The sequence below is a fragment of the Triticum aestivum genome, chromosome 2B, assembly GCF_018294505.1.
Source record: "Triticum aestivum cultivar Chinese Spring chromosome 2B, IWGSC CS RefSeq v2.1, whole genome shotgun sequence".
Taxonomy (NCBI): domain Eukaryota; kingdom Viridiplantae; phylum Streptophyta; class Magnoliopsida; order Poales; family Poaceae; genus Triticum; species Triticum aestivum.
Genome location: NC_057798.1, coordinates 174613031 through 174640834, shown reverse-complemented (window position 1 = coordinate 174640834; position 27804 = coordinate 174613031). Strand labels below are relative to the sequence as shown.

General features: G+C 42.8%; 2 protein-coding genes across 2 annotated transcripts in view; both read right to left on the bottom strand.

The window, feature by feature from the left end:
• The window catches only part of LOC123040976 (glucan endo-1,3-beta-glucosidase GII-like), a 73074-nt gene extending 51576 nt beyond the window's left edge, over nucleotides 1-21498 (bottom strand). The window contains exons 1-3 of the mRNA XM_044463683.1: nucleotides 21435-21498; nucleotides 20808-21304; nucleotide 20741 (exon numbers count right to left, since the gene is read on the bottom strand). Coding sequence (XP_044319618.1) covers nucleotide 20741; nucleotides 20808-21304; nucleotides 21435-21498 — 562 coding nt within the window. The remainder of the gene's footprint in view (nucleotides 1-20740; nucleotides 20742-20807; nucleotides 21305-21434) is intronic.
• A 4743-nt stretch (nucleotides 21499-26241) lies between these two features.
• Nucleotides 26242-27459, bottom strand: LOC123040975 (glucan endo-1,3-beta-glucosidase GII-like). The gene is made up of 2 exons (XM_044463682.1): nucleotides 27359-27459; nucleotides 26242-27234 (listed from the first exon to the last, which is right to left on the bottom strand). Exons 1-2 carry the CDS (start codon nucleotides 27423-27425, stop codon nucleotides 26309-26311), a joined length of 993 nt encoding a protein of 330 aa, XP_044319617.1. The 5' UTR covers nucleotides 27426-27459; the 3' UTR covers nucleotides 26242-26308.
• Between the last annotated feature and the right edge of the window lie 345 nt (nucleotides 27460-27804).

Sequence of the window (27804 nt, the reverse complement as noted above, 5' to 3'; positions counted from 1 at the left end):
ATTACTTGAGCACTTTATGCCTAGCTTAATGGCTTTAAAGAAAGCGCTACCAGGGAGACAACCCGGAAGTTTTAGAGAGTCATTTATTTCTGTTGAGTGCTTTTATATAGTCTAAAAAAATAAATAAAGAGGGGAACCCAAAACTTTTCAAAAAGGAAAGTGAAAGTGAGAAAGACAAGCATTGTTGAAGTGGGGGAGCTCCTTGAACTTTGTTCATGCTCACAGAATGTGAATCTTAATTACAGAAAATTTTCATCAAAAATAATTATCCCCTTGTACAATTCCATTGTATTATAAAAATAATGTGCCAAGGCTTACCTTTAGGATGTTTACAATGCTTGTTGGTTTGTACGGTGCAGGACAGAAACTTTGGCTGTAGTGCGCGATTTTACACTTTTTACTGGAACGTCAAACGGTTCTGAAACTTTTTGTACTGTCTTTCTGTACAAATTGTTTATTTTTACTAATTTTTGTAGAATTTTTGGGTACCATAAGTATGGTGAATGTTCAGATTGCTACAGACTGTTCTGTTTTTGACAGATTCTGTTTTTGATGCATAGTTTACTTGTTTTGATGAAACTATCAATTTCTATTAGTGTACTAAGCCATGGAAAAGCTATATTACAGTAGACACAATTCAAAAACAAAATATGAATTGGTTTGCAACAGTACCTAGAGTAGTGATTTGCTTTATTATACTAACGGATCTTACCGAGTTTTCTGTTGAAGTTTTGTGTGGATGAAGTGTTTGATCGAGAAGGTCTCGATATAAGGAAAAGGAGGAGGGGCAAGAGATCAAGCTTGGGTATGCCCAAGGCACCCCAAGTAAATATTCAAGGAGACTCAAGCGTCTAAGCTTGGGGATGCCCCGGAAGGCATCCCCTCTTTCTTCAACAAGTATCGGTATGTTTTCAGATTTGTTTCGTTCATGCGATATGTGCAAGTCTTGGAGTGTCTTTTGCATTTGGTTTTCACTTTTCTTTTATTCACCATGCTGGTATGAGATAGTCCTTGGTTGATTTATAGAATGCTCATTGCACTTCACTTAAATCTTTTGAGTATGGCTTTATAGAATGCTTCATGTGCTTCACTTATATCTTTTGAAGTTTGGATTGTCTGTTTCTCTTCACATAGAAAACCGCCATTTGTAGAATGCTCTTTTGTTTCACTTATATTTGTTAGAGCGTGGGAATATATTTTGTAGAAATAATTAAACTCTCTTGCTTCACTTATATCTATTTAAAGAGATGACAAGAATTGGTCATTCACATGCTTAGTCATAAAATCCTACATAAAACTTGTGGATCACTGAATATGATATGTTTGATTCCTTGCATCAGTTTTGCGATATAGAGATGATAATATGTGGGAGGTTCTAGTAGATTGTTGTGTTTAGTAAGGATATTGGTGTTAAGGTTTGTGATTCCCGAAGCATGCACGTATGGTCTCCTAACTATGTAACCAAATTGGTGCGTATTGTATTTTGATTGTTTATCTTTGCGTGAAGGTCGGGGGCGCGCGATGGTTAACTCCTACCAACCTCCCCCTAGGAGCATGCATAGTAGTACTTTGCTTCGAGGGCTAATAAAATTTTGCAATAAGTATATGAGTTCTTTATGACTAATGTGAGTCCATGGATTATACGCACTCTCACCCTTCCATCATTGCTAGCCTCTTCGGTACCGTGCATTGCCCTTTCTCACCTCGAGAGTTGGTGCAAACTTCGCCGGTGCATCCAAACCCCATGATACGATACGCTCTATCACACATAAGCCTCCTTATATCTTCCTCAAAACAGCCACCATACCTACCTATCATGGCATTTCCATAGCCATTCCGAAATATATTCCCATGCAACTTCCATCATCATCATATACATGACTTGAGCATTCATTGTCATATTGCTTTGCATGATCGTAAGATAGCTAGCATGATGTTTTCATGGCTTGTCCGTTTTTTTGATGTCATTGCTACGCTAGATCATTGCACATCCCGGTACACCGCCGTAGGCATTCATATAGAGTCATATCTTTGTTCTTGATATCGAGTTGTAATATTGAGTTGTAAGTAAATAAAAGTGTGATGATCATCATTATTAGAGCATTGCCCCAGTGAGGAAAGGATGATGGAGACTATGATTCCCCCACAAGTCGGGATGAGACTCCGGACTTTATGAAAAATAAAAGAGGCCAAAGAAGCCCAAATAAAAAAAGAGGCCAAAGAAGACCACCAAAAAAATAAAAAATAAATAAAATTTTAAAAAAATAAAATAAAAAATGAGAGAAAAAGAGAGAAGGGGCAATGTTACTATCCTTTTACCACACTTGTGCTTCAAAATAGCACCATGTTCTTCATATAGAGAGTCTCTTGAGTTATCACTTTCATATACTAGTGGGAATTTTCATTATAGAACTTGGCTTGTATATTCCGATGATGGACTTCCTCAAATGCCCGAGGTATTCATGAGAAGCAAGTTGGATGCACACCCACTTAGTTTCAGTTTGAGCTTTCATACACATATAGCTCTTAGTGCATCTGTTGCATGGCAATCCCTACTCCTCGCATTGACATCAATTGATGGGCATCTCCATAGCCCATTGATTAGCCGCGTCGATGTGAGACTTTCTCCCTTTTTGTCTTCTCCACACAACCTCCACCATCATATTCTATTCCACCTATAGTGCTGTATCCATGGCTTGCGCTCATGTATTGCGTGAGGGTTGAAAAAGCTGAAGCGCGTTAAAAAGTATGAACCAATTGCTTGGCTGACACCGGGATGGGTGATACGTCTCCAACGTATCTATAATTTTTGATTGTTCCATGCTATTATATTACCCCTTTTAGATGTTTATGGGCTTTATTTTACACAATTATATCATTTTTGGGACTAACCTACTAATCGGAGGCCCAGCCCGTATTGCTGTTTTTTTTGCCTATTTCAGTATTTCGAAGAAAAGGAATAACAAACGGAGTCCAAACGGAATGAAACCTTCAGGAGCGTGATTTTTGGAACGAACGTGATCCAGAGGACTTGGAGTGCAAGTCAAGAAGCAGCCGAGGACTCCACAAGATAGGAAGGCGCCCCCCTATAGGGCGCGCCCCCTGTCTCGTGGGCCCCTCGGGCGTCCACCGACATACTTATTCCTCCTATATAAGCCTACGTACCCCGAAAACATCCAGGGAGCCACCGAAACACAATTTCCACCGCCTAACCTTCTGTATCCGCGAGATCCCATCTTGGAGCCTTCGTCGGCGCTCCGCTGGAGGGGGAATCGACCACGGAGGGCTTCTACATCAACACCCTTGCCCCTCCGATGAGTTGTGAGTAGTTTACCACAGACCTACAGGTCCATAGTTATTAGCTAGATGGCTTCTTCTCTCTTTTTGGATCTCAATACAATGTTCTCCCCCTCTCTTGTGGAGATCTATTCGATGTAAACTCTTTTTGCAGTGTGTTTGTCGAGATCCGATGAATTGTGGGTTTATGATCAAGTTTATCTATGAATAATATTTGAATCTTCTCTGAATTCTTTTATGTATGATTGAGTTATCTTTGCAAGTCTCTTCGAATTATCAGTTTGGTTTGGCCTACTAGATTGATCTTTCTTGCCATGGGAGAAGTGCTTAGCTTTGGGTTCAATCTTGCGGTGTCCTTACCCAGTGACAGAAAGGGTTGCAAGGCACGTATTCTATTGTTGCCATCGAGGATAACAAGATGGGGTTTATAGCATATTGCTTGAGTTTATCCCTCTACATCATGTCATCTTGCTTAATGCGTTACTCTGTTCTTATGAACTTAATACTCTAGATGCAGGCAGGAGTCGGTCGATGTGTGGAGTAATAGTAGTAGATGCAGGCAGGAGTCGATCTACTTGTTGCGGACGTGATGCCTATATACATGATCATGCCTAGATAATCTCATAATTATTCGCTTTTCTATCAATTGCTCGACAGTAATTTGTTCACCCACCGTAATACTTATGCTATCTTGAAAGAAGCCACTAGTGAAACCTATGGCCCCCGGGTCTATCTCTTATTATATTTGCTTCCAATCTACTTTTATTTGCATCTTGACTTTTTGCATCTATATTATAAAATACCAAAAATATATTTATCTTATCATACTATCTTTATTAGATCTCACTTTCGCAAGTGGCCATGAAGTGATTGACAACCCCTTTATTGCGTTGGTTGCGAGTTCTTTGTTTGTTTGTGTAGGTGCGTGGGACTTTTGAGGAGCCTCCTACTGGATTGATACCTTGGTTCTCAAAAACTGAGGGAAATACTTACGCTACTATTGCTGCATCACCCTTTCCTCTTCAAGGAAAACCAACGCAAGCTCAAGACGTAGCAAGAAGGATTTCTGGCGCCGTTGCCAGGGAGGTCTTCGCTCAAGTCAAGACATACCAAGTACCCATCACAAACCCATCTCCCTCGCATTTACATTATTTTCCATTTGCCTCTCGTTTTTCTCTCCCCCACTTCACCCTTGCCGTTTTATTCGCCCTCTCTTTCCCAATCTCTCTCTCTCTCTCTTTTCGCTTGCCTTTTTCTGTTTGCTTGTGTGTTGGATTACTTGTTGCCATGGCGCAAGATAATACCAAATTGTATGATTTCTCGAATACCAATAATAATGATTTCCTTAGTACTTTGATTGCTCCTCTTAATGATGTTGAGTCTTGTGAAATCAATACTGCTTTGCTGAATCTTGTTATGAAAGATCAATTCGCCGGCCTTCCTAATGAAGATGCCGCTACTCATCTAAACAACTTTGTTGATTTGTGTGATATGCAAAAGAAGAAAGATACGAATAACGATATTGTTAAATTGAAGTTATTTCCGTTTTCACTTAGAGATCTTGCTAAAGTTTGGTTTTTGTCTTTGCCTAAAAATAGTATTGATTCTTGGAACAAGTGCGAAGATGCTTTTATCTCTAAGTATTTTCCTCCCGCTAAGATCATTACTCTTAGGAACGATATTATGAATTTTAAACAACTTGATCATGAGCATGTTGCCCAATCTTGGGAAATAATGAAATTGATGATTCGCAATTGCCCTACTCATGGTTTGAATTTATGGATGATCATACAAAAAATTTATGCCGGTTTGAACTTTGCTTCTAGAAATCTATTAGATTCGGCCGCGGGAGGCACGTTTATGGAAATCACGTTAGGAGATGCTACAAAACTTCTTGATAATATTATGGCTAATTATTCTCAATGGCACCCGAAAGATCTTCTAGTAAAAAAGTGCATGCTATAGAAGAAATCAATGTTTTGAGTGGAAAGATGGATGAACTTATGAAATTGTTTGCTACTAAAAATACTCCTCTTGATCCCAATGATATGCCTTTGTCTACTTTGATTGAGAATAATAATGAATCTATGGATGTGAATTTTGTTGGTAGGAATAGTTTTGGAAATAATGCTTATAGAGGAAACTTTAATGCTAGACCGTTCCCTAGTAATTCCTCTAATAATTATGGAAATTCCTACAATAATTCTTATGGCAATTTTAATAAGATGCCCTCTGATTTTGAGAATAGTGTGAAAGAATTTATGATTTCTCAAAAGAATTTTAATGCCTTGCTTGAAGAAAAATTGCTCAAAGTTGATGATTTGGCTAGGAATGTTGATAGACTTTTGCTTGATGTTGATTCTCTTAAACTTAGATCTTCTCCTCCTAAGCATGATATCTATGAGTCTCTCAAAGCCATGAGAATTTCCATTGATGAGTGCAAGGAAAGAACCGCTAGATTGCGTGCAAAGAAAGATTGCTTTATAAAGGCGTGTTCTTCTAGTTTCCATGAAAATAATGATGAAGATATGAAAGTTATTGATGCGTCTCCTATTTGATCTATGTTTTGCAATATGAATTTTGATAATTATGGGACCGATGATGAGTCAACTTTACCTAGAAGGCGTCCCAAGAATTCAGAGTTTTTAGATCTGGATGCTAAATTTGGTAAAAGTTCGATTGAAGAGGTCACAACTTTAAATAGTATTGAACCCACTATCTCGGATTTCAAGGATTTTGATTATGATAATTGTTCTTTAGAAGGTTGTATTTCCTTGTTGCAATCCGTTGTTAATTCTCCTCATGCTTATAGTCAAAATAAAGCTTTTACCAAACATATTGTTGATGCCTTGATGCAATCTTATGATGAAAAACTTAATTTGGAAGTTTCTATACCTAGAAAACTTAATGATGAGTGGGAACCTACTATAAAGATTAGAATTAAAGATCATGGGTGTTTTGCTTTGTGTGATTTGCGTGCTAGTGTTTCCACGATTCCGAAAACTTTATGTGATATTCTAGGTTTCCATGATCTTGATGATTGCTCTTTAAATTTGCACCTTGCGGATTCCACCATTAAAAAGCCAATGGGAAGGATCAATGATGTTCTCATTGTTGCAAATAGAAATTTGGTGCCCGTGGATTTTATCGTTCTTGATATAGATTGCAATCTTTCTTGCCCTATTATTCTTGGTAGACCTTTCCTTAGAACGATTGGCGCGATTATTGATATGAAGGAAGGGAATATTAGATTCCAATTTCCACTAAAGAAAGGCATGGAGCACTTGCCAAGAAAGGAAGTCAAATTACCTTATGAATCTATCATGCGGGTTACTTATGAATTTAGTGCCAAAGATGACACTACTTAGATCTATCTTCGCTTTTATGCCTAGCTAAGGGCGTTAAACGAGCGCTAGTTGCGAGGCAACCCAATTTTCTTTGTGTTTTTTGTTTTTGCTCCTATTTAGTAATAAATCTTGCATCTACCTACTTTTTAAATGTGTTTTTATCTTCTAATTAGTGTTTGTGCCAAGTAGAACCTATAGGATAACTTATGATGATAGTTGATTTGATTCTGCTGAAAAACAGAAACTTTGCACGCACGAATTTAGTTTTGTTAAATCACACAAACGTGATTTTGCGTTGATTATTTTTTGCTTCTGATCAATAAACAAATTGTCCAGGACTTCCTATTTTGGTAGGATTTTTAGAGTTCCAGAAGTTTGCGTTAGTTACAGATTGCTACAGACTGTTCTGTTTTTGACAGATTCTGTTTTTCGTGTGTTGTTTGCTTATTTTGATGCATCTATGGCTAGTAAAATAGTTTATAAACCATAGAGAAGTTGGAATACAGTAGGTTTAACACCAAAATAAATAAATAATGAGTTCATTACAGTACCTTATGTGGTGGTTTTGTTTTCTTTCACTAACGGAGCTTATAAGATTTCCTGTTGAGTTTTGTGTTGTGAAGTTTTCAAGTTTTGGGTAAAGCTTTTATGGACTATGGAATAAGGAGTGGCAAGAGCCTAAGCTTGGGGATGCCCATGTCACCCCAAGATATTCAAGGATAGCCAAAAGCCTAAGCTTGGGGATACCCCGGGAAGGCATCCCCTCTTTCGTCTTCGTTCATTGGTAACTTTACTTGGAGCTATATTTTTGTTCGCGACATGATATGTGTTTTGCTTGGAGCGTCGTGTATTATATTAGTCTTTGCTTTTTAGTTTACCACAATCATACTTGCTGTACACACCTTTTGGAAGAAGCCTACTTGATTAGAATTTGCTAGAATACTCCATGTGTTTCACTTATATCATTTGAGCTTGATAGTTTTTGCTCCAGTGCTTCACTTATATCTTTTAGAGCACGGTGGTGTCTTAATTTTGAAGAAATTGCTAGTCTCTCATGCTTCACTTATATCTTTTTGAGAGTCTTTTATAACAGCATGGTATTTTCTATGGTTACAAAGTTGGTCCTAGAATGATGAGCATCCAAGTTGGGTATAATAAAAACTATCATAGAAAAAGAATTGGATGCTATGATCAATATGATGCTTGATAATTGTTTTGAGATATGGAGGTAGTGATATTAGAGTCATGCTAGTTGAGGTGATTATGAAAAATACTTGTGTTGAGGGTTGTGATTTCCGTAGCATGCACGTATGGTGAACCGCTTTGTGATGAAGTTGGAGCACAATTTTATTTATTGATTGTCTTCCTTATGAGTGGCGGTCGGGGACGAGCGATGGTCTTTTCCTACCAATCTATCCCCCTAGGAGCATTTACGTAGTGCTTTGGTTTTTGATGACTTCTAGATTTTTGCAACAAGTATATGAGTTCTTTTGACTAATGTTGAGTACATGGATTATACGCATCTCACCCTTCCATCATTGCTAGCCTCTCTTGTACCGCGCAACTTTCGCCGGTACCATACACCCACCATATACCTTCCTCAAAACAGCCACCATACCTACCTATTATGGCATTTCCATATCCATTCCGAGATATATTTCCATGCAACTTTCCACCGTTCCGTCCATATGACACGCATTACTTTTGTCATATTGCTCTTTGCATGATCATTTAGTTGACATCGTATTTGTGGCAAGGCCACCTTCATAATTTTCATACATGTCACTCTTGATTCATTGCATATCCCGGTACACCGCCGGAGGCATTCATATAGAGTCATATCTTGTTCTAGCTTTGAGTTGTAAATCTTGAGTTGTAAATCCATAAAAGTGTGATGATCTTCATTATTAGAGCATTGTCCTAGTGAGGAAAGGATGATGAAGACTATGATTCCCCCACAAGTCGAGATGAGACTTCGGACTTTACAAAAATAAAAAAAATAAAAAAAGAAAAAAAAGGGGAGAAAGGCCAAAAAAAAGGCCAAAGAAAAAAAAGAAAAAAATAAACGAGAGAAAAAGAGAGAAGGGACAATGCTACTATCTCTTTTTCCACACTTGTGCTTCAAAATAGCACCATGATCTTGATAGAGAGTCTCTGTCACGCCCAATATGCGACCCTATCCTAAAGAGACTCGAAGGTCCCACCAAGGATAGAACCGCATATTGACACGCTTTTGCAAGGTGGATATCATTACATCAACATTACATAATAGATGGGGATACATACAAAAGGCATACAATGCCACACAAATACAACATCATCTTACATAAGAGCACCATCCGACTACGAATGAAACACAAACAGAAACTCAAACGACATCCACCCTGCTAGCCCAGGCTGCCGACCTGGAACCTATCCCCTGATCGAAGAAGAATCAGAAGAAGAACTCCAAACAAGCAAACATCGCTCTCGCGTCATGATCATCGCATAACCTGTACCTACAACTGTTGTTGTAGTAGTCTGTGAGCCACGAGGACTCAGCAATCCCATTACCATGGGTATCAAGACTAGCAAAGCTTAATGGGTCAGGAAGGGGTAAAGTGGTGAGGTTGCAGCAGCGGCTAAGCAAGTATGGTGGCTAACATACGCAAATAAGAGCGAGAAGAGAGCAAACGGAACGGTCGAGAAGCTAGCAATGATCAAGAGGTGATCCTGAACTCCTACTTACGTCAAACATAACCCAAAACCGTGTTCACTTCTCGGACTCCGCCGAAAAGAGACCATCATGGTTACACACGCGGTTGATGCGTTTTAACTCGGATCTGGTATCAAGTTATCTACAACCGGACATTAACAAATTCCCATCTGCCACATAACCGCGGGCACGGCTCTCGAAAGTTTATACCCTGCAGGGGTGTCCCAACTTAGCCCATGATAAGCTCTCGCAATCAACGAAGGATATACCTTCTCCCAGGAAGACCCGATCAGTCTCGAAATCCCGGTTTACAAGACATTTCGACAATGGTAAAACAAGACCAACAAAGCCGCCCGATGCGCCAACAATCCCGATAGGAGCTGCACATATCTCGTTCTCAGGGCAACACTGGATGAGAAATCCGTACAACTAAAACCAGACCTCAAGTTTCCCTGAGGGGGCGCTGCAAAGGGCTCTGGTTTGGACCAGCACTTAGAGAAGCACTGGCCTGGGGGGGCTAAATAAATATGACCCTCGGGCTCCGAAAACCCAAGGAAAAAAGGGCTAGGTGAGGCAAATGGTAAAACCAAGGTTGGGCCTTGCTGGAGGAGTTTTATTCAAAGCGAACTGTCAAGGGGGTCCCATAAATCACCCAACCGCGTAAGGAACGCAAAATCCGGGAACATAACACCGGTACGACGAAAACTAGGGCGGCAAGAGTGGAACAAAACACCAGGCATAAGGCCGAGCCTTCCACCCTTTACCAAGTATATAGATGCATTAATTAAATAAGAGATATTGTGATATCCCAACATAATCCTGTCCATCATGGAGCAATCTTCAACTTCACCTGCAACTAACAATGCTATAAGAGGGGCTGAGCAAAGCGGTAACATAGCCAAACAACGGTTTGCTAGGAAGGGTGAAAAAGGTTAGAGGCTGACATGACAATTTGGGAGGCTTGAAGAGCAAATGATAGGTGGCGCGACAAAGCAATAGAATGAAGTAACTAGCATAGCAATGATAGTAATGAGATCCAGGGTGACGGTCATCTTGCCTGAAATCCCGCTAGGAAGGAGAACGAGTCCATGAAGAAGACGAACGGGAGTAGTCGGACGAATCCTCACAATCGCAACATTACCGGAACTAAGAAGCAACACCGGAAAGAAACAAACAACATGGTAAACACACAAGCATAAACATGACATGATGCACAAACAAGCATGATGCATGTCCGGTTTAATGAGGCATGACATGGCAAGGTGCAACAAACAATACTACAAGTTAAGTGGAGCTGAATATGCAACGAGTTGCATACTGACAAAACACCACATCAATTATTTAGTTCTCTCTCGTTTATGTACCCAACAATATTAAATGTTATTAAACATGGCAAGGGGTGAAGCATATGAAAAACTACCTATCTAGACAAGTTTAAATGAGGCCGGAACAACAAACAACACTTCCGGAAAATCCTCATGTCCATATTTTGAATTAGCTACTGTTCTTCCCTTAAACATATTTTAATGTTGTTAAACAGTAAAACAAAGTGCACCATGTTAAACTAGGCATTTTTCCACCCCATTTACATATAAAGAACATTTAATTCTGAGCTACGGTTATTTAGTTATGAAATAAAACATTTTAGCATGGCATTTAAGAAAATTTAAACAAACAACATTTTAGACATTTCAAACATGGGATGAAAGTGGCATATTATGAAACTAGATGAAATTCTAAGCAGTTTGCATATATAAAACATTTTAATCCGATGCACGGTTTGTGATTTATTATATGCATGAACAACAAGGGAAAATCTGTAAATATGCAGTTTTCTGGAAAATGCCAAATTCGTTCATAGCAGAAAACAATATACATCGGGCTGAATCTGCACTTGGCCAATAGTGGAAGGGGGCGCAGCGGTGGCTCACCATGGGCTGAGGCCCAGCTGGTGGAGAGGCAGCAGGATGAGGGGGCGGCGCGAGCGAGCTGGGCCTTGGCTGAACCGAACGAGGTGGAGGGGGCGCGGTCAACGGGAGACGAACGAGACGCTGCTGCTCTCGTTTTTGAAGAACAGAAGCAGCAGCATCATGGCGATGGAGAAGACGACGACAGGGGGTCCTGGCGGCAGGGTCGGCGGGAACCGGCCGGAACGGGGCGGATTTGGCGGCTAGGCGGCGGAGCAGAGGAGATCCGGTCCAGATCGGGGCCGGGACGCGAACTTGACGGGCGGCTATGGTGCTGCAAGGACATGGCAGGGGAACACATTCAGAGAATTAGCGGTGAAGGAGAAAAGAGATACGAGAAGGAGAGGGACGGGCAGAGGGAGGCGGACCCGGATCCGGTCGCAGGAAGGTCGCCGGTGTGCCCGTTCCCTACCGGATCAAAGCAGCGGCGGGCTGGCGGAGGAGCTGCAAACTTCGATGGGGCGCGGCCATGGCGTGGTGCTTCTGCGAGGAAAACACAAAGAGGGGCAAAACGTGAGAGGAGAAGGAAGGAACCATATAAAGGAAGGGAAGGGAGAGGTGGCGCGACGGGCCCGACCTGGTGGTGGTGCTGCTTGTGGCCGGCTCGAGGAGAGGGTAGAGGAGGCCGCGGGGTCCTGCTGGTGTTGCTCCAGCGAGGGGCAACGGGTGGCGATGGAGCTCGGGAGTGAGCTCCTGTTCGAGGAAGACGACAGGGAGGCAGCAGCCTCGGGCAGTGAGGAGGTCCGACGGGAGTCGCGGCTCCACGTCCGGCGCTGGGACGAGACGAAGGAGGTCAGCGGCGGCTGGATCGATAGGATGAATCAGACAGGGGCTGGCTGCAGTGCTGATTGGGTGGTGCTGAAAACAAGGGGAAGATGGCGGTGGTGCTAGGGGATTGGGTCGATGGGGAAAACGAGGAGGAAACCAGGGGAGGCGCTGGTTGGTTCGCCGGTGATCCCGAGGGGAACCAGAGAGAGTGGCGGCGGGGAGGAGGATCCCTACAAAATAGGGTTTGGTCCAAAATGGACTAGGGGTAGACTATATATATATATATGGGAAAAGAGAGGAGTTGGATCATCCGATCAAAATCTGACGGTCGAGAAAAGATAGGTTAGGAAAGTCTAAATAAGAAACGGAGATGTTTTATAGATGTTTGGGGATAATCCGGATCCATCGGTAACGACAGACCGGTTCGGGTTCGGGTAAGTTTCGTACACGCACATGAGGGGTCTGAGAGAGGTCAACGAGGACAAGGGCCTGACAAAATGACAGCGGAGGCAAAGAGAGAAAAGGGCAACTGCGAACGGCTACGATTTTTATGAAAACATATGGATGCGATGCACATGATGCTATGAGATTAGATGCATGACATGAACAAAATGCAAAACAAAAGACAAAAACCCAACCACGAAGGTAATATCATATCGCATCTCCGGAAAAGGCAAGAGTTGGAGTTACGAATATGGAAAGTTGTATCCGGGGCGTTACAGTCTCATATGTTGTCACTTTCATATACTAGTGGGAATTTTTCATTATAGAACTTGGCTTGTATATTCCAATGACAGGCTTCCTCAAAAGTGCCCTAGGTCTTCGTGAGCAAGCAAGTTGGATGCATACCCACTTAGTTTCTTTTGTTGAGCTTTCATATATTTATAGCTCTAGTGCATCCATTGCATGGCAATCCCTACTCACTCACATTGATATCTATTAATGGGCATCTCCATAGCCCATTGATACGCTTAGTTGATGTGAGACTATCTTCTCCTTTTTGTCTTCTCCACAATCACCATTCTACACCACTTATAGTGCTATGTCCATGGCTCACGCTCATGTATTCGTGAAAGTTGAAAGAGTTTGAGATTATTAAAGTATGAAACAATTGCTTGGCTTGTCATCAGGGTTGTGCATGATTAAATACTTTGTGTGATGAAGATAGAGCAACAATCAGACTATATAATTTTGTAGGGATAACTTTCTTTGGTCATGTAATTTTGAGAAGACATGATTACTTTGATTAGTATGCTTGAAGTATCACCATTTTCATGTTAATATGAACTTTTATTTTGTATCATTTGGATCTGAACATTCATGCCACAATAAAGAAAATTACATTGATAATTATGCTAGGTAGCATTCCACATCAAAAATTTCTTTTTTATCATTTACCTACTCGAGGACGAGCAGGAATTAAGCTTGGGGATGATTGATACGTCTCCAACGTAACTATAATTTTTGATTGTTCCATGCTATTATATTACCCCTTTTGGATGTTTATGGGCTTTATTTTACACAATTTTATCATTTTTGGGACTAACCTACTAACCGGAGGTCCAGCCCGTATTGCTTTTTTTTGCCTATTTCAGTATTTCGAAGAAAAGGAATATCAAACGGAGTCCAAACGGAATGAAACCTTCGAGAGCGTGATTTTTGGAACGAACGTGATCCAGAGGACTTGGAGTGCAAGTCAAGAAGCAGCCGAGGACTCCACGAGATAGGAGGCCCCCCCCTATAGGGCGTGCCCCTGTCTCGTGGGCCCCTCAGGCGTCCACCGATGTACTTCTTCCTCCTATATAACCCTACGTACCCCGAAAACATCCAGGGAGCCACCGAAACATAATTTCTACTACCGTAACCTTCTGTATCCGCGAGATCCCATCTTGGAGCCTTCGTCAGCGCTCCGCCGGAGGGGGAATCGACCACGGAGGGCTTCTACATCAACACCCTTGCCCCTCCGATGAGTTGTGAGTAGTTTACCACAAACCTACGGGTCCATAGTTATTAGCTAGATGGCTTCTTCTCTCTTTTTGGATCTCAATACAATGTTCTCCCCCTCTCTTGTGGAGATCTATTCGATGTAAACTCTTTTTGCGGTGTGTTTGTCGAGATCCGATGAATTATGGGTTTATGATCAAGTTTATCTATGAATAATATTTGAATCTTCTCTGAATTCTTTTATGTATGATTGAGTTATCTTTGCAAGTCTCTTCGAATTATCAGTTTGGTCTGGCCTACTAGATTGATCTTTCTTGCCATGGGAGAAGTGCTTAGCTTTGGGTTCAATCTTGCGGTGTCCTTACCCAGTGACAGAAAGGGTTGCAAGGCACGTATTGTATTGTTGCCATTGAGGATAACAAGATGGGGTTTATATCATATTTCTTGAGTTTATCCCTCTACATCATGTCATCTTGCTTAATGTGTTACTTTGTTCTTATGAACATAATACTCTAGATGCAGGCAGGAGTCGGTCGATGTGTGGAGTAATAGTAGTAGATGCAGGCAGGAGTCGGTCTACTTGTTGCGGACGTGATGCCTATATACATGATCATGCCTAGATAATCTCATAATTATTCGCTTTTCTATCAATTGCTCGACAGTAATTTGTTCACCCACCGTAATACTTATGCTATCTTGAGAGAAGCCACTACTGAAACCTATGGCCCCCGGATCTATCTCTTATCATATTTGCTTCCAATATACTTTTATTTGCATCTTTACTTTTTGCATCTATATTATAAAATACCAAAAATATATTTATCTTATCATACTATCTTTATTAGATCTCACTTTCGCAAGTGGCCGTGAAGGGATTGACAACCCCTTTATTGTGTTGGTTGCGAGTTCTTTGTTTGTTTGTGTAGGTGCATGAGACTTTTGACGAGCCTCCTACTGGATTGGTACATTGGTTCTCAAAAACTGAGGGAAATACTTACGCTACTATTGCTGCATCACCCTTTCCTCTTCAAGGAAAACCAATGCAAGCTCAAGACGTAGCAATGGGCATGAGAGGTACCTTGTGTTAAGAAAAGGGAGCATACAAGACTATATGATTTTGTAGGGATAGCGTTCCTTAGCATTGATATTTTGAAAGGCATGATTGCTTGTTGGGATACCCGAAGTATTATTGTTTTTTATGTCAAATGATAGACCATTGCCTTGAATCACTCATGTCTTAATATTCAAGCCATGATTAGATTACATGATCAAGATTATGCTAGGTAGCATTCCACATCAAAATTTATCTTTTTATCATTTACCTACGCGAGGACGAGCAGGAATTAAGCTTGGGGATGCTGATACGTCTCCGTCGTATCTATAATTTTTGATTGTTCCATGCCAATATTCTACAACTTTCATATACTTTTGGCAACTTTTTATATTATTTTTGGGACTAACATATTGATCCAGTGCCCATTGCCAGTTCCCGTTTGTTGCATGTTTTATGTTTTGCAGAAACCCCATATCAAACAGAGTCCAAACGGGATAAAAACGGAAGGAGAATATTTTTGGAATATTTGTGATATTTGGGAAGAAGAATCAACGCGAGACGGTGCCCGAGAGGGCCACTAGGCAAGGGGGCGCGCCCCTGACCCTTGTGGGCACCCTGTAAGGCGGTTACTGCTCTTCTTTGGCCGCAAGAAAGCTAATTCTCGGAGAAAAATCTTGGCGAAGGTTTCAATCCAATCAGAGTTACGGATCTCCGGATATATAAGAAACGGTGAAAGGGCAAAATCGGAGAACGCAGAAACAGAGAGGGACAGAGAGACAGATCCAATCTCGAAGGGGCTCTCACCCCTCCCACGCCATGGAGACCATGGACCAGAGGGGAAACCCTTCTCCCATCTAGGGAGAAGATCAAGGAAGAAGAAGAAGGGGGGCTCTCTCCCCCTTGCTTCCGGTGGCGCCGGAACACCGTCGGGGGCCATCATCATCACTGCGATCTACACCAACACCGCCGTCATCTTCACCAACATCTCCATCACCTCCCCCCATCTATATTCAGCGGTTCACTCTCCCGCAGCCCGATGTACCCTCTACTTGAATATGCTGCTTTATGCTTCATATTATTATCCAATGATGTGTTGCCATCCTATGATGTCTGAGTAGATTTTCGTTCTCCTATCGGTAATTGGTGAATTGCTATGATTAGTTTAATTTGCTTGTGGTTATGTTGCTGTCCTATTGTGCCCTCCATGTCGTGCAAGCATGAGGGATTCCCGTTGTAGGGTGTTGCAATACGTTCACGATTCGCTTATAGTGGCTTGCTTGAGTGACAGAAGCATAAACCCGAGTAAGGGGGTTGTGGCGTATGGGATAAAGGGGACTTGATGCTTTAATGATATGGTTGGATTTTACCTTAATGATCATTAGAAGTTGCGGATGCTTGCTAGAGTTCCAATCATAAGTGCATATGATCCAGGAAGAGAAAGTATGTTAGCTTATGCCTCTCCCACATAAAACTTGCTATCGGTCTAGTAAAGTAGTCAAATGCTTAGGGACAATTTCACAACTCCTACCACCACTTTTCCACACTCGCTATATTTACTTTGTTGCTTCTCTATATAAACAGCCCCTACTTTTTATTTACGTGCTCTTTATATTCTTGCAAACCTATCAAACAACACCTACAAAGTCCTTCTAGTTTCATACTTGTTTTAGGTAAAGCGAACGCTAAGCATGCGTAGAGTTGTATCGGTGGTCGATAGAACTTGAGGGAGTATTTGTTCTACCTTTAGCTCCTCGTTCGGTTCGACAATCTTACTTACGAAAGAGGCTACGATTGATCCCCTATACTTGTGGGTTATCAGATTGCAGAAGTGTGATCCCACCCTCATTATCTCTCAGTAGCTTGATGTTCAAGATAACATCAGCCACACCAAGGTCCTCCATCTCAAAGTTCTGAGACAGAAACGACTTGACCTCCTCAATATCTTTGAGGTTGGTTCCGAATATCAGTATGTCATCAACATACAAGCACAATATGACTCCTTTGCCCCCACCATGGCGATAGTATATACATTTGTCAGCTTCATTAACAACAAAGCCAACAGATGTCAGAGTTGTATTAAACTTATCATGCCATTGCTTAGGTGCTTGCTTCAGGCCATATAAAGATTTCAGCAACCTACACACTTTTCTTTCCTGACCATCTATCACAAAGCCATCTGGCTGTTGCATGTTGATTTCCTCGTTTAGCTCTCCATTCAGAAAAGCCGTCTTAACATCCATCTGGTGGATGAGAAGATCGTGCGAGGCCGCCAACGAGAGTAATACTCAAATGGTGGTCAGTCTAGCCACACGTGAATAAGTATCGAAGAAATCTTCATCTTCTTTCTGGTCATAGCCCTTGGCCACAAGCCTAGCCATGTACTTTTCAATCGTACCATCGGGCCTAAGCTTCTTCTTGAAAACCCACTTACATCCCAATGGTTTTCAACCATAGGGACGCTCAGTGATCTCCCATGTCCCGTTAGCCATGATGGAATCCATCTCGCTATGGACCGCATCCTTCCAGTAGTCAGCTTCTGGAGAGGCATACGCTTCTGAAATAGAAGTGGGAGTATCATCCACAAGGTACACAAAGAAATCATCACCAAAGGTCTTTGCAGTCCTTTGTCTCTTGCCCCTACCAAGGGTTTCCTCCTCATCCTCCTTAGGATTTTCATCATGTGTTCATTCATAATATTCCATAGGAATGGCACGCTCAGGTGTCTCCTCAGATTCCTGTCTAGAAGTGCTTTGCATATCTCTCATAGGAAAAATATCCTCGAAGAATGTAGCATCCTTAGACTCCATAATTGTACCGATCTTCTGGTCAGGTACCTCAAATTTCACTACTAGAAATCTATAGCCAACGTTGTTCTTAGCGTAGCCTAAGTTAACGCAGTCCACAGTCTTGGGTCCAAGCTTATGCTTTTTGGGGATCGGCATGTTGACTTTCGCCAAACAGCCCCAAGTACGCAAGTACGAGAGTGTTGTCCTTCTCTTTGCCCATTTCTCATAGGAAGTGATCTCATTATCGTTTGTCGAAACGTTATTCAGGACATGACATGCCGTCAATATAGACTCCCCCCCCCCACCATGCCTTGGATAAACCCGATGTACCTAACATGGCGTTAACCAGATCAGTCAGAGTACGATTTTTCCACTCGGCAACCCCGTTTGACTGGGGAGAATAGGGAGGCGTCCTCTCATTAATAATTCCATGTTCCATACAAAAGTAATCAAACTCACTCGAGAAGTACTCTCCACCATGATCTGACCAGACTCGTTAATTTTCTTTTCAAGTTGATTCTCAACTTCTGCCTTATAGATTTTAAAGTAGTGTAGAGCCTCATCTTTAGTATTTACAGATATACATAGCAATATCTAGTGGAATCATCTATCAATGTCATGAAGTATTTCTTTCCACCTTTAGTCAACACGTCATTCATCTCACAAAGATCAGAATGTATGAGTTTTAATGGTGCCAAGTGTCTCTCCTCCGCAGCCTTGTGAGGCTGGCGAGGTTTCTTAGCTTGCACACATGAAAGGCACTTAGAACCTTTGGCTAAAGTGAAACTCGGGATTAAATCCAACTTAGCTAGCCGCGTCATAACACCGAAACTTATGTGACAAAGACGTGAATGCCAAACTTCAGATTCATTAACACTCAATGAATATGGTTCATGACTTTATTACTGAAATCTGCGAGGGAAAGGCGGAACGTCCCTCCGATCTCATAACCTTTTCCAACAAATAGTCTGTACTTAGTAACAACTAATTTATTAGACTCGAATACCAATTTAAACCCATCTCTACATAGAAGGGAGCCACTAACGAGGTTCTTCTTGATGGCGGGGACATGTTGCACGTTCTTCAGCTGCACGATCCTTCCCGAAGTAAACTTCAGATCGACCGTGCCAACACCATGAACAGAAGCACTCACGCCATTCCCCATCAATACAGACCCATGGCCTGTCACCTGGGAAGAAGAGAACAATGTAATGTCAGCACACACATGAACACCTGCACCTGTATCCACCCACCAATCGGTAGGCTGAAACACTGAAAAAATAGTAAATAAATTACCGTACCCAGATGCACCATTATCATTGTTGCCCACAATCATATGTTGACGGGCTTGGAGTCCTGTCCTGACTTCTTAAACTTGTTTGGGCACTTGTTGGCCCAATGTTTAACCAAACCACAAGTAAAGCAACCCTCATCCTTCTTGTTCTTCTTGAAGGTCTTCTTACCCTTCTTCTTGAAATCGGTATTCTGTTGGACACCGTTCTTTCTCTTGGGCTTGTGGGATTTGAAGTTCCTCTGGTTCACCATGTTGGCAACAGAAGTCCCTTCGGCCCATTTTCCGTGCGAGTCCTTTGCCCTCGAATTCTGCTCAACATTCAGATGGCTAATGACATCCTCCACAGAGAATTCACGCCTCTGATGTTTTAGAGTGGTGGCAAAGTTCCTCCGGGAATTAGGGAGCTTAGCGATTATGCAGCTCGCGACAAACTTGCCCGGTAACTCGCACTTCAGAAGCTCAAGCTCCTTAACAATGCATATTATCTCATGAGCCTGCTCCAGTACAGGACGGTTCTCAACCATCTTGTAATCGTGGAACTGCTCTATAGTATACATCTCGCTCCCTGCATCGGCGGCCCCGAACTTAGATTCGAGCGCCTCCCACAAGTCCTTGGCTACATGCACATGTAAATATGCGTCGACCAGTTTTATCTCCGATCATGCTGAGAGCTGCTCAGAGAAACACAGTGGTTGCTTCCCTGAACGCCTTCTCCTGTTCAGGAGCAATCATTCCTGTGGACACACCGGTGACCCAAAACACGTTCATAGCTGTGAGCCATAAAGTGGTCTTTGTCTGCCAACGCTTAAAATACGTACCGGTAAATTTATCCGATTTCAGTGCTGCGGCAAAGCCACTGGCCAAAAAATTCCTACACAAAATAGGTTTTTGGATTGCTAAGTAAATAGGAAAATTTTCGACTAGTTTAACCCATAAGTAGATGACTAGCATGGCATTGACAGAATTAACAGCATACTGGTACTGGTCTAAACAAGCACATACTACAAAAACAATAGACAAATCTACACATGATGCTAGTACTGCTAATATAGAAATAATCAGGAGAGGGATAAACACGTTATACCCTCCAGTAGGCCATGCAGAAGCCGCCGCGACGCTGGCAACAGCAGCGTCCTCGGCGGCCTTCTTGTCGGCCTCGGTCTTCTCGGCGGCGCCACGTTCGGCGTCGCTGGACATGGTGATGACGGAGACGACGCGGACGTAGAGGAAGTAGTGGATCGGAGGCGAGTAGCCGCGTAGTCGCTTCCCAAAAACCTATTCGTCCGGAGAGACGGGGTTTCGTGATCGTGGCGGCGGGTTAGGAGACACCACACACTTATATATGTGTAGCCGCGTGGAGAGACGTGGGCTCGACCCACGTCCGAGTCCGTGACAGCCCACGATCCGACGACTCAGATCGTGGCCCAGCGTCGAGGTGGGCGGACGAGGAGCGCGCGAGGGCCTCTTCTTTTTTCAAGCTCCAATAGCATGTAGAAGAACCACCCTTATAAGGAGGTCTAACTCCTCTTCCACTTCTGGGGTGGGACTAAACTTTCATCTCCATCTAGTGCCAATAACCCGCATGGACCCTTAGAGATTTTTCAAAAAATTGCTATATAGACTTAAGACCCATCTCAAATTTCAGCGACGTTGACCAGCAGCGGCGCGCCGGTGGCGCCGAGGAGCGCCACGATCTGCTTCATGTAGTCGTCCTTGAAGACGGCGGAGGAGGGCGGCGAAGAGGTGGCGAGCACGTCCATCTTGACGGCCGTTGACACCTTGATGCCGGCCTTGGCGAGCGCGGCGTTGAGGTTCTTGATGGCCGGGAGGATGCTCTGCGTGGCGGCGCCGGCGAGCTCGTTGCCGACGGCGATGTACCGGAAGGAGACGCCCGGGTAGTAGCGCTTGATGTTGAGCTGGACCCAGAGGTCCGCCTGGGCGGCGCCGGAGGCGAGGCGGGGCACGTTCGCGTCGGCCATGTCGATGAGGACGCCGATGTTGCTCCCGTTGAGGGCCAGGAGCGTCTGGACGTCCGGCTCGTAGAGGCCGATGGCGGTGATGCCGTTGGACTTGTAGAGCTGCACGACCTCGGCCGGCTTCGGCAGGCGGTCGCCGTGCACACCGTAGCACACGCCCACGGACTGCACCCGGCCTGCGGCGTGCGATCAAACCGATCGTGAAAAGCACAACCTCATAATTAGTCAGAGAATCAATACTACTCGGTGGACTCGACAAGTATTTTACGTAGCATGCTTGCATGGTTCATACTGTTATCACTTTACCAGCAAGTATGGATGTAAGCACCAGCGCGGTGGCGAGCACGGAGGCAGCGCGCTGCAGTTCCATCGTCGACCAGCTTACTTGAGGTAGCTAGCTACGGGCTGCAGGGAGCACTGCACAGCTCATGTACTCAAAGCTGTACGCTGTGTAGTGTAGCCCTAGCTAGCTCCCGTTGCAAGCTGTGGTGTGCAGGCAACCGGGCGCCGGCCGCTATTTATACAGGATTTCAGGCGGGGGTGGATAGCCAGGCATTCTGACTTTCTCATCTCCAACTTGGTTCCACTTAATGCTACCCAGTAACGCTGCACTGGAACCCGGCGGTGAACAAGCGGTTCGAGCCCTTCGCGATTTAATTTAACTGGGTGAGCAAGATGATCCACGGTTCTTACGATCTTGGGGATGTTTGATTCAGAAGTCCTAGGACTTTTTCTAGTCCCAGGGACTAATCAAAAAAGACTCTCCAGTAGAGTCTTTTTCTAGTCCCTGTAAAAAAAGTCCCTCCCTTTGGTTCCTAGGAACTTTTTAGGTACTTTTTTTAGTCTCTGGGACTAAAAAGTCCCTGAACCAAACACCCCCTTAAACCGAACCGCCTTGAACGCCCTTGATTAATTGGTTCCACTATCACTCTTTGCGTGGATAGCTACGGTACTACTCATAGGACTTATCTCAAAATTTTTGTTTTTATAACTCTCATTTCTATAACTCCTCATCACATGCTCAGATATAAAGGTGAATTAAATCACTGTATGCGGGGATTAAACTAAAACTAACCAATGCATGTAATTTTTTTTGGTTATTTATTGGTCACCCTTGGTGAACACATTTTTTTTAGAAAAACGGGCACATTAATTGAGTACTTCTGCGAACAATAAAAATTATTCCATAAAACCTTTCCATCGATGTGGACTCTTGGGAATTCATCATCTACATATGTTGGCTGGTGAGATTTTTGAATTGAGGCCTATAAACTAAAAAGGAGAGAGTAGTAGTTGAAGTTAATTAATGGACCATGGAAGAGGGAAACGGAGGAGACCACGCCACGCCCACGACGAGCAGCACATGGCGCGGCCCTTTCCCCTTCCGACATTTACAGCGGCCCGAGTGCGGAGACGGAATTTTACGGGCTCTACGTGGCGCTCTAAAGCATACGATCGCTGACGCGCCTTGCTTAAATGGGCCTTGCCCACCAACCGTAGTAGACGCCAGACACTAGAGAGCTAGCACAGGCGCGAGCTTACACTTATTTTTTATGGATTTTTTCACTTCATTCTAGAGAGAGTTATTTGGTTTAAATTAAATTTGAAAATACACATGAATATTTAAAAACAGTTTTCCTGAATTAAGAAAACATTCACGTATTTTGAAAAAGTTCATGAATTTTAGGAACAATACATAAGTTTTTTAATAAACTCATGAATTTTAGAAAATATATTCATGTATGTTAAAATGTTGTAGAATTCAAAAAAGTTTCATGTAGTTTCTAAATTCTTCATGAATTTTACAAACTATTCATGAACTCTAAAATCTTCACAAATTTCAATTTTTCTTGAATTTGAAATAAAGTTAAAAATTGGGGAAATGTTTGTGACTTTTTAAATGTACCCTAATTTGGAAAATGCCCTTAAGTTTTAAAAAATGTGCACCGATCTTGACAATGCCCTTTCAAAAGAGATTATTAATTTAGAAAGGATGGAAAATGAAGGAGATAACATAAAAATAATAAATAGAAAAATAGAACCTTACAAACCGGTGGAAAGCCAAAATCAAAAGAAATAAATTGAAACAAAAAAAAGGAACTTCCCAAACCAGTTCGGAACATTCACAAAACCGTTATGCACTTAACTCCCGAGCGCTCGGTTCCTAATGGGCCGACCCATATTCATGCGCTTGGAGCGATCGCAACTGATAAATATCGCTCTAAGCGATACATATGGGAGCAACTAGTTGACGAGCGCTTTTTCGAGAGCCTCACGACAAGCAGTGCCACTTGGCGTGCTCTCACCGCCCGCCATGTGTCGCGCTCTAGATGCTTCCTCCGGGTTTTTTATTTTTCCGCACTTGTTTTTTTGCTTTTTATACGTTTTTTTTGGTTTTTTTTTGACATTTCGGTTTTCCACCGGTCTTCCTTAGCTTTTGGATAAAAACAAGTTGATTTTTTTGCATGAAAATACGTGCTTTCATTTTTTTTGCAAGAGTCACGGCCGTGCCTCTTGGAAACGAAAAAATGCATTTTCTTTTTTTTTCTTCCGCGAGATGCGGTTGTGCCTCTCGGAACCGAAAAACGCGTTTTATGTTTTTTTCCTTTCGAGAGTGGCATGATTTTGCTTTCGCGAGAGTCACGGTCGTGCCTCTCGAAAATGAAAAAATACGTTTTCTGTTTTTTTTTCTTTCGCGAGATGCACGATTTTGCTTCCGCGAGAGACACGATTGTGCTTTCACGAGAGGCACGGTCGTGCCTCTCGGAAACGAAAAAAATATGTTTTTGTTTTTTCCTTTCAAGAGAGGCACGATTTTGCTTCAGTGACAGGCACTGTTGTGCTTTCGCGAGAGGCACGGTTGTGCCTCTCGGGAACGGAAAAAACACGTTTTTTGTTTTCTTTACTTTCGCAGAGGCACAGTTTTGCTTCCGCGAGAGACATGATTGTGCTTTTGCGACAGGCATGGTCGTACCTCCTCGGAAACGAAAAAAACGCATTTTCTTTTCTTTTTCTTCCTTCCGTGAGAGGCACGATTTTGCTTCCGCAAGAGGCACGGGCGTTCCTCTTTCGAAAAGAGAAAAAAATCGGTGCTCCCAGTTTGGTTTTTCCGTCTGATTTTTTTGTGAGAAACGTTCGTCAAAACCTATCAACATGGTATCTAGTTTGAAAATCTCGACGCGAGGAATCCAACGGTGAAAACGGTTTCAGATTTGGACGCACGGTTTGACAGATAAAACGTTTTGAATAAACGAATCTACGAAAAAAGAAAAAACTCCCAGGTGGCGACAAGTGGCGCACATGCAGTGCGTCACCTGTCGCAACCTAGAAAGGTGGGAGTGATCTTTGCAATGAATACTCCTCAATTGGTTATTTCGGATACATATCATTGGAATTTCTGTTGGACGCACGCTGCGTCAAGCTATCGAGGTTTCGCACTGGGGAGATCGAGCAATCGCTGGACTGGGCCGGCCCGTTTAAGCATTTCAACGTCCCTTGTGTCGGGAACCTTCTGGAGGTTTCCAGCTGTTTTTTTTTTTGTTTTTGGGAAACGTTTATAACGTTCCAAAAATGGTTTTTTCCTAGTTCTGTTTTTTCTCCTTTTTGTCTTGTTTTTTTCTTTTTTCTTTTTCTTGTTCTGTTTCCTTATCTTCTTTTTCTTTGTTTTTTCCTGTTTTCCTTTTTCTTTCCCTATTTATTTTTCTTTTGTCCTGCTTTTCTCATACAAAATTTGTCGCGTTTCCAAAAATTGTTCAGATGTTTCAAACATTGTTCTCAAAATTTAAAAAATGTTCGCATTTTTGCAGAAAAGTTCAAAATGCAAAGTTAAAAGATGTTTCAAATATTCGAAATTTGTTTACCTTTCCATCAAATGCTAGGACTTTTTCAAATAAAAGATTGCACTTTTTGTAAAAAATGTTCACGTTTTATAAAATAGTTCAAAGATTTCAAAAAAGCTCCGGATTTCAATTTTTTGTTCATTAATTCAAAAAGTTTTGTGCTTCTAAATTTTTTAGTCTTTTCGAAATTGTTCTCTGTTTCAAAATTTGTTCTAAAATTTTAAAAATATGTTCGTGCTTTAGAAAATTGTTCACAAATTCTTAAAATGTTCATGTTTTTGAAAAACATTTGGGAAATACAAAATTCTTTCATGATATAATAAAATTGTTTGCTTTTGTCAAAACAAAATCGTACGTTCAAATATTCATTTGAAATTTGGAAAATTGTAAAGGTTGTTCTGCTGTACATTGGTCAACCGAGCTCTTCCATCTTAGTGGCTAGTTGGGAGCTTGTGATCTAAGCAAAGTTGCCTCAGGCCCATTCCTCGGTCCAAATAATTTCTATTGCAATTGCCTCATGCCTCCGCTTACATCGTTTGTTCACATGAAATATTTTTAATTGTTGGGCTTGGAAATATAACAAGAAGGGACTATTTACTATGAGATCCGCATGCCGCATGCTTGTCTCCACATAAATTTTAATAAGAGTTCAAACAATATATATATATTGTTCAGGAAATTAAAAATTATTAGAAAGAGTTAAAGAGTTTACACATTTAAAAAATCCTGGTTTTTAGAAGAAAATAAATAGAAATAACAAATAAAAGGGAAAAGGAAAAACAAAAAAGAAGAAGCTGAAAACCAGAAAAATCAATAGCCGAGAAAACAAGAGAAAACTATAGAATGCCGAGTCCACCCCAAAGAATATGCTAAAGATCTGAATGCGCGGACTATTGCGGATATTTTGGCAAAAAGTTATACGCGCCTGGGATCGGAGGAGTACTCCCCGTATTAGCTTTGATCTAAGTCAAATTTTATAAAATTTGACCAAGTTTATCAAAAACTATCTAAATTTGCACAATAAGAAATATATGGTACGAAAATATATGAATGTCGATTCTAATGGTATTGATTTGGTATTGTGGATGTTAATAATTTTTTATATAAACTTGGTCAAAGGTTAAGTTTGACTCGAGACAAAGTTAATACGTGAAGTAAATAAAAACGGAGGGGTTACATTGTACTCCCTCTGTAAAGATTAGTGATCTAAACGCTCTTATATTTTTTTATGGAGGGAGTACTATTTCAAGGAGTTTGTAACATTCACTTAATAATTAAGTCGATGATGAGAGCATTAGCATTAATTTATTGGAATCGTCACTCTTTTCAGACATGAAACATTCAGAATCTAATAGGGTACACTGGCGACTTGTCCGGATTGAACAACCCAAAGTGCTTCTCCGTTTCAGCCCCCGTCTTGCGGTTCTCATTGAACATGGCGAATACGTAGGTCTCCAGCGGCTGGGGCCTAGATGGCGTGCCCTTGCCGACGTGATTGATGAGGTTCTGGTTGTACGTCTGCGCGTTGGCCACGCTGGCGCCGACGCCTCCAGCGGACGGCCAGCCGCTCTCGGAAATCACGACGGGCACCTGCACGTTGGCATTCCTCAGCGCCGCGTGCACGGCGTCGACCATGGCGTCGAAGAGGTTGGTGTAGCTGAGTCCGCCGTCCCTGACGACCGTGGAGCTCGGCTGGAAGAGCGCGAAGTTGAGGTCGATGTCCTTCTGGTCGCCGATGTAGGCGAAGTAGGGGTACACGTTGACCAGCAGCGGCGCGCCGGTGGTGCCGAGGAGCGCCACGACCTGGTTCATGTAGCCGTCCTTGAAGACGCCGGAGGAGGGCGGCGAGGAGGAGGCGAGCACGTCCAGCCTGACCGCCGTGGACACCTTGATGCCCTTGATGCCGGCGGCGTCGAGCGCGGCGTTGAGGTTCTTGATGGCCGGGACGATGTTCTGCGTGGCGGCGCCGGTGAGCTCGTTGCCGACGGAGATGTACCGGAAGGAGATGCCCGGGTAGTGCTGGATGTAGAACCGGACCCAGAGCTGTGCGCCGGGGACGCTGGTGGCGAGGCGGGCCACGGTCTCGTCGGCCACGTCGATGAGGACGCCGATGTTGCTCCCATTGAGGGCCCGGAGCATCTGGACGTCCGGCTTGTAGAGGCGGATGGCGGTGATGCTGTTGGATTTGTAGAGCTGCACGACCTCGGCCGGCGACGGGAGGCGATCGCCGTTCATCCCGTAGCACACGCCCACGGACTGCACCCGGCCTGTCGCGTCCGATCAAACCGATCGTGAGCAGTACGGCGGTTAGTACTCGGTGCACTCAAGTACGAGTATATGCGTAAGTAAGTAGTGCGTGCTATTGCATGCATGGTTCATATATGTCGTTACCAGTAATAAGTATGGATGCAAACGCCAGCGCGGCGGCGAGCACGGAGGCGGCACGCGGCAGTGCCATCGTCGGGCAGCTTACTTTGACCTGTCTACGGAGAGCTCCGTTTGCAAGCTGTGGTGGGCAGACTGCAGACAGGCCCTATTTATACAGGACTCCATAGAGGCCAAGCTTGGTTCCACTAATGCTACCCAATAACGTTCCAGTTGAACCCGGCGGCAAACAAGCTACTTTGAGCAAGCATTTTCGTTGATTGCTACTCCCTCCGTTCTTAAATACTCCGTATAAGTCTTTTCAGAGATTCCAATAAAAAACTACATATGAAGCAAAATGAATGAATTTACACTCTAAACTACGTCTATATACACATCGGTATGTAATTCATAGTGAAATCTCTAAAAAGACTTATATTTAAGAATGGAGGAAGTAGTAATTTAAACTAAAC

Bases quoted from the DNA above. Each gene is read 5' to 3' on its own strand.
- LOC123040975 (XM_044463682.1), bottom strand. From the start codon at position 27,425: ATGGCACTGCCGCGTGCCGCCTCCGTGCTCGCCGCCGCGCTGGCGTTT. The intron at 27,235-27,358 runs GTAACGACATAT...CGGACGCGACAG, and splicing joins TGCATCCATACTTATTACTG to GCCGGGTGCAGTCCGTGGGC.